Source organism: Zonotrichia leucophrys, chromosome 1A (genome assembly GCF_028769735.1).
Source record: "Zonotrichia leucophrys gambelii isolate GWCS_2022_RI chromosome 1A, RI_Zleu_2.0, whole genome shotgun sequence".
In the NCBI taxonomy this organism is placed as follows: domain Eukaryota; kingdom Metazoa; phylum Chordata; class Aves; order Passeriformes; family Passerellidae; genus Zonotrichia; species Zonotrichia leucophrys.
In genome coordinates this window covers 3,127,580-3,138,453 of record NC_088170.1, presented here as the reverse complement: position 1 = coordinate 3,138,453, position 10,874 = coordinate 3,127,580, and the positions used below count along the sequence as shown (strand labels likewise).

The 10,874-nt window shown below is 41.2% G+C and overlaps 1 protein-coding gene across 1 annotated transcript; it reads left to right on the top strand.

Moving 5' to 3' along the window:
• The first annotated feature begins 3,644 nt into the window (after positions 1–3,644).
• Positions 3,645–10,215, top strand: MGST1 (microsomal glutathione S-transferase 1). Its single transcript, XM_064735180.1, has 4 exons — positions 3,645–3,804; positions 5,937–6,087; positions 6,877–6,971; positions 9,021–10,215. The coding sequence occupies exons 2-4, from the start codon at positions 5,962–5,964 to the stop codon at positions 9,265–9,267; spliced, it is 468 nt and encodes a 155-aa protein (XP_064591250.1). The 5' UTR covers positions 3,645–3,804; positions 5,937–5,961; the 3' UTR covers positions 9,268–10,215.
• Positions 10,216–10,874: the final 659 nt, after the last annotated feature.

Below are 10,874 nucleotides of genomic sequence, written 5' to 3'. Positions count from 1 at the left end.
GTTCAGCATGGGGCTTCAAACTCCTCACCACACATGCATTACTGCCAGCTGCAAAGGTGGTTCTGTGCTGCAGATTTATTTTCAGGAGCAACAGGGCTGTTGCAGTATTCTTATGCAGTGAAAAAGAAATAAAAGAAAAAAAAATCCATATTTAGACCTACTAAAAAGGTTTTCCTATATGCCTGCCAATCCCTTTCTTAGTTGTTTCTCAAGTGGGATATCAAACTGGTAGGAATTATAGATCATTTTCCTGTGTTGTACTATTTGTTATGATTGCTCTGCACCTGACTTTTGATCCGGAAATTTTTAAGCAACTTTAGATGATAACTTGATAATGATCAGTAAATGAACTTTGTGGGGACTTTGCACAACATATAAATGATGTATATATCATATACATATAACCAGCAGATGTAACCACTCCTGTGCTTTGGGGAGTTTTTCTCTCCAACTGCCTGTTGGTCACCACCCACTGTGACTGGTCACTTCAATCATTTTCTACTGTTTTTGTCTTACAAGTGAGCATCTGGAATTCTGAAAAAAATGGCAAATTCCAATACTGAGAATGTTGTCCTCTAAACAGTGGCATGAATAAAACATTGGATGGACACTGCTGTTTTGGTGTTAGAAACTCTACCAAAAGGCAACTTATTCCAGAGAAGCCTTCACTGAGCTATACCATGCAGAAAGAATTCCTAAAGGATCCTTTCTTGCTATTTTTGAAGCAGTTCCCCAAACAAACCAGACAGCAGCTTGAGATCTCATGTGGAAGAGGAAGTGTGTGAACCACAGTGAAATTACATAGGTGTCAACATTTAATATAGTGAAAGTGCTTGCTAACCAGAAGGTGCAGATTTTAGTAGAGTAGCACAAAAAATTATTCTAGTCCATCATACTAAATATTTTTGTAATGCTTTTCTTGTAGTATTTAAACAGTATTTCAGATTTCAAGTTAAAATATGGATTGGATCTTAGTGTTCATGATCTGATTAGTGTTCACCAGTGCTCTGCAAAGCATTGGTTTATTTAATGAAGCAGGCATAATTTGCCAGTTTTACTTGAAGAAAAAACTGATTTACATTATCAAGGGGGTGGTGAATAAAAGCTTGAGTGTGGTGAAAATGTACTGCTGCTACCTTCTTTACCACTCTAATTATGGTGAATAGATGGAGCCAGAGAAGGAGACAGGACAGAACAAGCCTGATCAATACTTGCCTCTCTATTGCCCTCCCTGCAGTTAAAAGAGAATGACTGCACTTATCTGGCCTTCTAGGGGAGTATCCATTCCTTGATGGAGGTTAAATGAAAAACTCTTTTATTCCTACTTTTATGCTGACCCTAAACTCGTGTCCTGATTCTATAGGAGTCTCTGGCTACACAGATAGTTCTTCAAGTCGATGGGAAAATTGCCATGAAAAAAGGGTTGCTGACATGAATGAGGCTTGCAAGATCAAGCCCTTCATGATCACTACAACCCTGGGCTGATGTGGCATCCCTGATTTACAGGAGTAATCCCATTAGCATCCCAGGGACAATTCACAGGAGTAAGAACTGTGGGAATGGGCCCCTCAGGAGCAACTACCAGCACAGTTATGTATCCAGCCTCACTCAGATCCTGCCTCACAGCCCTGCCCAAATGTTCTGCAGGCACTTTATGCTGAGAGGAGAAAATAGACCTTGGGCACAAGTTCACTTCTGCTTTACAGTGCCACTTTGGCACTCTTATTCTCTGCCCTCTAAGAGTCTTCCCTCTAAGAACCTGAACCTTTTAAGTGCTTCAGGGTCTGCAAGAAATCTTGGTTTCTCTCATTTCTTTCTTTCTTCTTTCCCTCTCTACCTTTCTTTTTCCCCCCTCCCTTTTTAACATTTCCTTTTATTTCTTAGTCTCCTATTATCTTTTCTTTTTATCCTTTCTCTTATCTTATGTTGCCTTCTCCTTCTCATTTTGTTTATATTTTGCTCTCTTCCGTATTTTTTCCCTACCCTGCTTTGTTTTAAAAATTCTTTCTCTTTTCTCCTTCTTTCTTCTTTTTCATCCCTTCCTGTCCTTCTCCCTTCCCCCTAATCTTCTTTCTCAGAATTAGAGGTATTCAAAGAGGGTAGAAAAAAATTAACAAGGTGTTTGCCTCAAAATTCAAAGACTGGGAGTATAGCAGCTTTCCCAGTTTCAGAAATGCTTTTTTTAGAGTCACATAAATCAATCTGAATTTCCAGAATCTGAAAAACTGGGACATAAAATCCAAAGGAAATAATAATAGAAATAATAGAATTTCTACATGCATTTCTGCTTCTTTTTATATCCTATCTACAAAGAATGAAAATCACCTTTTCCCTGGTTTTCTGTTGTTTCCAGGTGTAGTTCTGAGAACTTGTGTAAATCAATTACCAGCTTTTCTTCTCAAGTGTAATGTGTGTTTAGTTTTACAGTTAACTTAATAGGTTTGTCTGCTTTTTAAACTGACTGTGAGTAAGGATTAGAATGCCAAACAAACAAAAAGGTGGCAAGAGAAGATAATTACAGTTTCATTTCAGTCACACCATGTGATCATGATATGTGTTAGGCGTGGTGAAAAAAACTATGGAGACACAATTCATGCCTTGAACTAAGGCATGAGCTGCAGAAATTCTTCCATGTTTTTGAAATAAATCCATCCCCTGGGATGGACTTATGCTCCTGTGAGTTTTTTTGGTTGATTTCAGCAGAAACACTGTTTGCCATGTTCTTAGTGAGAGCGAAGGTTGTTGAACCCAACCCCTACCAGCATTTCAAAAAGGTTCTGATACTACAGAACTGTGCTACAAAGTCAAGACTAGCAGGACAGTTCTGTTATAACGTGTTAACAAGATTGTTAAAATTTGAGCTCTTGCTCAAATGAGCTTTACTGTGGTTTATGATTTTAGAGAAGAGTTACACAGGAATTTGATATGACATGACAGGACATGACATGAAGCATAGAAGCAACATCAGTAAGTGCTGAATATATGTACCTAAGAGTAGAGATTTTTTCATAAGAATGCAGATTTAAAATTTGAATCCCTTTCCTATGGTGTACACATCTTTAGGATTAGCTTTGAACCCTTTCTGTGCATCTGAGTACATTTATGTCTATTTTTTTCAGTCTTTCTTATCATGAGCTGCTTAGTCACAAGCATTGCTCCTGTTGAAGAGGAGTGCTATGGGGATTGCATAATTCTCCCTGAACAACAAGGGGGAAGCTCGGACACCAGGCTCCCTCCATTCATCACACTGTAGCACATTGGTATGAGAACTTTGTGGTCAGTTTCAGAGTTCCTTAATTTTCTGTTTCACTTTGCAAAGCAACGTGATGCATATCTATTGGTACAGCGCTGCTGATGGCTTGGCAATACAAGCAGCTTGGCAATACAGGTTTAATTTTTTTGCCCTTTGGTAAAAGCTAAGGCCCACCAGAACAAGGGAGGGGATGAAGTAGTGAGACTTTCAGAGTAGCTTTGAGCCCTCTCGGGAATTTGCACAATCGCTGGACTTGGCTGTCACTACGAGTGCCTGTCTGGGTGACAGCCCTTGGCTTCCCGCTGTCCAAGGGTGTTCAAACAGCAGGGCTCTCCCTCGCTCGTTCTCACACGTTTTCCCTCCCTTCCTCCCAGCTTTGCCGCTCTTCGGGCTTGACCTGCCGCTCCCGCCCCGAGCCCGCGGGGCTCGGTGAGGGCGGCCCGGGCGGGACCCGCCTCCGCGGCCGGCGGGGCGAGGCGGGGCCGGGCCGGGCCGAGCCGCAGTGTCCGCCGGGGAGCAGCGGGGCTCGGATCGCCGCGGGCACGGCCGAGGTGCGGGCGCTGCGCGGGGCCCGGCGGGGCCTGAGCCCGCCCGGGTGCGGGAGGGCGGTGCGGGGAGCGCGGCGTGAGGGGCGACCCGGGGAGGCGGCATCTGCGTGGGGGCCGGGCCGGGAATCTGCAGCTGGATTGGGAGCGGAGCCGGCGGCCACACGGCGCTGGGGGAAGTCGCGTTTGGAACACGCACAAACAAGCGGCCCGGGTGGGCCCGTGGCGGCCCGCGGCCCCGGGACACGCGTGGCGGGGGCGGCGGGAGGGTCTGAGCCCGGCCGCTGCTCCGGGCCATACCATTATTATTACCATTTTTATTATTATTATTACTACTGTTACCCATGTACATCAGGCTGTTTGTGACCGTAATTGGTATATCCCTTAAAACCCCGTGCTGTTTGCGTAGTTGGGGTTTGTTTTTGCAGTTTCTGCTGGCGCTGAAATCCCGGGTTTTTCGGGGCCCTTCCATTTTGTGCTGAAGGCAGGGCCTGGGCATGCCGGGAGCTCGGAGGGCAGCGAGGGGAGATGGAGAAATGTGACAGAGTTCCCAAAGTGTTGCTGAACACTGTCCCATGCCAATGGCTTGGCATCATCCTTGGATGTATTTTCAGCATAGTTTAGGGGAAAATGCTCTGGCGCCGCGAATTTACTTTTTTTTTGTTGTTGTTGTGTGGAACACTGTGTGCTCTTTGCTGTGATACAAAGTTAAGAGTAGCAGGACAGTTCTGTTGTAACATGTTAACGAGATTGTTAGAATGAATAGGAACAGTCCATTTCTGAGAGGAGCCTCCGCCAAGCCGCTGTTTTATCTTGGGAGCTGGACTGTAGTGAGAAAGGAGGGAGAGTTACAATGAATTAATTTCCCAGGGTCTGCAGACCCTGTGCTGGGCCCAGTGACCCAAGGAGAAAAGACGGAGCAGAATCCCATCACCACAGCAGGCAGGTCCAGGCAAGGCTTGTTTGAGCTTTGTTTTCAATGAGCAAACAGCTGCTTACCTCCATCCTGCCCACTTCCTCACCAAGGACGCCTTCAGAGCAAGTCTTCCATCCTGCCCTTTGCTTGTCAAGTTCCTCTTGTTTGGCAATAGCTGACTGTGCTGAAAGTGAGATGAGGGGTTGTTAAAAGTGTAATCAAGTGGATATTAACATTTTTATTACTATTGTTAAAATTATATTACAGGAAGTGAGTTAGCTGTAACAAAAAAAAAAAAAAAAATCATTTATTTCAGTCTCTAGTGAAGCTAAGACATCCTAGTTGTATGGACTCCAATCATGAAATGCATGGTTGAAGTACTTGGTGAGGCAAAAGCCTGGGTGTGTGCAGGGCAAAAATTGAATGTGCACGGGGATGTGCTCTTTTTTTCCACCTGCATTCACTCCTCAGCACCTCTTAACTTTCTGGTGTTGATAAAAGGTACTGCCTCCATGGGAATGTGGATTTGGCACGGTCTCATTGGAAAGAGACTTCATTAGTTTAAACCTCCCATGATAAAAGCAGAAATAGTCCTCTCCTTTTTGTCATTACAACTTAATCTTTGCCTGTGAGTCATGCTAAAAGCAATTTTTAAGAACAAGGTCTCAAAGGGGAAAAATGCATGTTCAGCTTGGTTTGATCACAAGTTACTGCTGGGTAGGAAGATACTGGTTAGTTTGAAAGCTGAAGTGCAATTATAATTGTGTCATTTTACACACAAAAAAGGGTAGGCAATACTAATTTTCCTCTTTACATTTCATAGTTCATAGTATTGTCACATATTCCTCCTATCCTGGTAGCTGCTTAGGGAAATTTGCTAATTCAAATGAATTGGTCTAAAATTGGTCTAAATCCTTGTGTTATTTCAGAAGAGTACTAATTTCTGTGACTAAGTGTTGTTTCTGCAATTACATTAAATATTTTGGTGGTTTGTACTTTGACAGTTTAATAAGCACTTATAATGGAAGCAAAATATTATAATTTATCATCTTAAGGTATTATATTATGCTATTGTGGAAAAAAAAAAGGGTAGAAAATTGCTTAAAAAGAAACTTTCCACTGTGGCAGAATCATGCTGTAATTGCAGTGATGCTAAAAACCAAGGCTATTAGCACAATGTTTTTCTCAGAACTTTGGATTGCAACGATGTTTTTTTTTTTAGAGGTCATCAGTGAGAAGGGGGAAAAATGGCGAAATCCACGCAGTTAATTGACAATGAAGTCTTCAGGGCTTATGCTACTTACACAGGCATTGTTCTTCTGAAGATGATGCTAATGAGTCTGGTAACAGCATACTTCAGGATCACCAGGAAGGTAATCTTTTGGAAATACTGGCTGAGAGAACAGACTGACATTTATATTGAAATACAGAGATATCACAGCTATTTATATATATTAATGCATCTCTAGAATTCTGAGGCTGAGGATATTTCACAAATAGGGATCAAGGCTGCCTTGGAAAGCAATCATGTAACTCTCCTAAAATCAAACTATTTTCTTGACTTGTATCTGCCTCAGCAGTCCACAGAATGCATATGTTACTACATGTGTCAGCAGGGAGAAATCAGCTGTACATTGAGTCTGCACTGCCTGAATTAAATGTTGTTTTCAAGTAGTGTCTTGCAGTATTTTGAGGTAATAATGGGTCATCTGTATCTAAGAGGAAAGGGAGACACTTTCTTGGTCATAAATGAGAATGGGAATAAGGCTGTTGGATGCTGTTGTGTGTAGGCTTCTGCAGAAGGAAGGGATCCAAAAGGACTTTCAGATAATTTGTCAGGAATGGGGAAAAAGAGACTTGAGAGCTTCCACCTTGGAGGTGCCCATGTTCTGTCAGCCTACTGGGGTTACTGCAGGCTTGTTCATCTCACAAGTAGGCTTTATCTAAGTGCATAAATTGCATTGCATTAATTTGTACACAAATGTACAGGCTGGGCTCAAGAAAGCAGCAAACATTGTATTATTCCCTGTGCTTTTAACTTCAGGGAAGTTAAGTGAGGTTATTAAGACATTGGTAAGAAGAGTGACCTTCATAGCAAGCTGCCTTGACTGGGTAAAATATTTTGGCTGCTAATATCACTTGTGTGCTTGTGTTTGAAACAGGCATTTGTCAACCCAGAAGATACAGCATCATTTGGCAAAGGGGAGAGTGCTAAGAAATTCCTGAGGACTGATCCAGATGTTGAACGTGTACGCAGGTAATACACAGGAGCCTGAAAAAGTTATTTAAAATAACAGAATAATATTAAATCAAGGAGTTAATTCCACCCCATTCTCTGTCAAGCTCTGTGTGTGTTTCATGGTGCTTTATGTAGCAATCTAATACATTAATTAGTTTAAATGAATAAACCATTCCACATTCCAATGGTCAGTGTGCATTCTAAAAACAATAAGCCACTGTCTGGTTTTACTAGCTGACTCTTGGGTGGTGTCTTGTCTGCATGGGCAAAATGATGAGAACACTGCAAAATATGACCACAAGTTAGCTCATGGCAAAATTTTCTGTTTCCAAAATCTTACATTTTGGGATGCTATTTGATACACCTGTGCTAACAAGGAAAACTTTTATCAAGTGCTTTCTATAGGATTATTCCTTGATGAAGCTAAGTTTATTTCTATGGCAAAAACTTGAATGTCAGTGAACTCTCCTCATTTAAATCTCCATCAGGGAAGACCTTGAAAATATATACCAGTGCTGTTTTAAGAACACTGCATCCTTGCAAATAATGGCTGTTGTTTCACATAGCATGTTTCTGTATGCCTCTTATGGATTAAAATCTCAGAAAGAAGAGCCTAATCTAAGTGGGCTGTAAAGATGTTCTGCTCCTTCCTTTTCTGCCCCTGAGTAGTTCAGGGAAGCTGTTGCTGAATTTAATGGATGTTACATAAAAGTGGAAACTTTATGGTGAGAGGTACTTCCTTTCTCTTCGCAAATTGTAAGGGACCAGCTTAGTTGAGACTAACTTTATCACCCATTTAATTCAAATTGTTGTGGTAGAGAAATGACAACCAGCATGTAATTTTCACAGAATAGATTTTTAAAACACTAAATTTTCAAATCCTGTTTTGTGGAGTTCCTCAGACATCTCTAGACCTAGTAAGTTAGCTTGGTTCTAGTTACTATGTTGGCGTTGCAGCATCCATATTATCCTCCCAACTCCCAATCTTAGTAGAAGTTTAATATATTTTCTCCTACAAGCTTCATGGCAACAGATAATGCCACATAAATTTAGCATGGCTTCTCTTTTGTATAAGTGATTGGAATGTGTTCAGTTTGTGGAGAAAAAAAGATTTATTTTTTCAAGAAAAAAAATTACTTTCCTCAGAGTACTTTTATGGGGAATGAGAATAAAAAAATCTGGAGGGCTATGTTTCCTTGTAATTATAAATATATTCTAAAAGCAGCTGCAAGACAGTGCCATGACCTGATTCCAGTTGGCTCTGAGATTTGACATCATTAGTTAGGCTTAGACATTAGATTGTTTCAATCAGTAAATTGCGCTGGAAGTACAATTTATCTAAAGAGGTGAAGGGAGCTGGGAAGGTTTAGGAAGGGATGTGAAAGAACACTTCAAGATATATGAGTTCATTCTCAACACATTTTTAGTAAATTATGGTTTCAAAATTTCAAACATTTTTGCAGCTATTTTAGTGCTCAAAGTGAAGAAAGTGAACGAAAAGCGTAACTGTCACACCTGTTAGATGTTCAAAAATAACCTTTTTCAAGATGATGGAACTTCATGAACATTTGATGAACATAGCAACTCCTATGTAGGATATTTCATATTTTCTTTATGGACACCACAAACTGGATTTATGGGATTAGAATAGTCCGTCTAGGCCACGAACTGTAATAGCTTCAGTCAGCCCTTCAGTTAATTGATGTTAATTGAGAGAGGCTCCAAGAAAACTGCTACTTCTTTTCTTCCCTGACTTTGCATTCTTGCACACCCAGGTGCACTCAGACACCTCATGTAAGTCCTTAGTATTACCAAGATCCTGGGGAAAAACGAATAGCTTTCATACAGAAGATCAGAAGCTTAAAAATGTGGGGTGCAGCGGGAGAGACCAGAGTGATGGCAGGTGAACATGCCAAAATTGTTTCAGTAAAGTCAGGTCCCCTCTGCAGAGGAAGCCAAGAGTAGTTGGATAGTAGCATGCCCTGAAGGTGCTGAAAAATAATGAGGCTTGAAGTGGTTTATTCAACAAAAGACAACACTTTAAAATTACTTTGCTTCTTTCTCCAGAGGCCACCTGAATGACCTGGAAAACATTGTCCCGTTTGTTGGCATTGGACTGCTGTATGCTCTGAGCGGCCCTGAGCTGTCCACGGCCCTGCTGCACTTCAGGATCTTTGTGGGGGCTAGGATCTTTCACACTTTTGCATACCTGATCCCTCTTCCCCAGCCTGGCAGAGGTTTGTCTTTTGCAGTTGGCTACTCAGTGACCTTCTCCATGGCCTACAGAGTCCTGAAGACAGCGTGGCTCCTGTAGCAGAGCCATAGCTCCCGTGTCCCCTTCGACATTCCACACCAAGTTCCCAGCGCTGTGCCATCATGTCTTGAGTGAGCCAGTGAGTCTTCCGTGCTAACTGGAATTCTTCTTTTCAACAAAGGCTTTTTGTTCCTGCTCAGAAGTGTTTCTTTTTTGGAGGAAAAAAAAAAGAATCCTTCTCCCTCTATTCCCTGTGCATGGGTTGCACTGCCAAATACTAGATTGGATGTTCCCTTTGCGATTTGTCAAGTGCTTACAATTCTAAACATGCCATGATGCTGTATTGATAGAGTGTTTGATAATTTTCTACAGATGCACTATTTTTGGCTGTAGCTCTGAAGTCTAAATCAATAAAGACAAGATTAAAAAAAAAGCCTGTTTGTATTTTTGTTTTCATTTTGGCTCTTCACACTGCAGCCAGCAAATAGCATGTCACTGTGTATCAGGAAGAGATTCCAATCATACAGTTCTTTGAAGAGAGCTTACCTTAATAATAAGATATAACCAGTAATGCTAGTCTTGTTGTAAAAAAATCTTTGATGAAAATGTTTGTATAATCCACTTTGGGATTAAAAAACCTAAACCATTGCAGCTCCATTTCTTTCAGTTGAATAGATGAAAAAGAAAGAACATATTTGTGCTAAATTCTTTGGAGAAACTGGTAAAAATTTAAAGTAATTATTTTTGCTGGAGTTCTTGCAAATGTTCATTTTGTGACTGGATAAAGTGTAGACCCTTTGTAGAGGATTTTTTTTTCTTTTTTGAATAAATTCAGCATAAAATGAATGACACTTGCAAATGTAGCTATCAAGTAATCCAGATGTACATATATAATTAGTTTGTGTGTCATACTGTCATAAATATGTTTCTGATAGGAAGTTTTGCTCTTTGCTTACATCTTCTTATGATGTGTTAATTTGAAATACATTCTTTAAAGACTTTTCCTTAGCTTCTTTTTGTCTGGTTGGTTATTTTGGGGTTCTTTAGTTGCTCTGGCTTCAATAATAGCAGAAGATTTCAAGTGACCCAGAAAAGTCTTTACATGAAGTGTGCTGGTCATTGAGAAGTTTTAAATGGCAAAAGTCAGGGCACAACACATTTGATCTCCTTTCCTACCCCAGAAGCTGTGCCCATAAGGGAGATGGAGAGTTCTCACTGCTGCTTCCACATACCAAAGATTTTTTTTTTCCTGCTTTTTGCATGGGAGCAGTAATTGTACTGCAAGAAATAACACTGGGGGGCTTTCCTACCTACCCACAGTTGTGAGGTGGAGGTTGGTGCAGTGTTGTGTTAGGCTGCAAATCAGAAGGGTGGCAGGAGGAATGGGGAAGAATTCAGAGAGACTGGTTTAATCCAAAGAAAGAAGGTTTTATTGCAATTTAAGTGTTGAATCTTGTCTACCAAAGAGGAGAGGGTGGAACTTGAAATCAAGATGTTAACACTGATTTACCAAAAGTTAAATCTAACTGGTGAGTAAAGTAACAAAGAGCTGGATCCTCTAGAAGGAGGATGGGAGAGGATGATTAAAAGTTGAACATTGGGGAGCTTCAGTGGCTGCCAAGGCAGAGTAAGCACACATCAGCACCTCTGGGTTAGCAGAGGCTCCA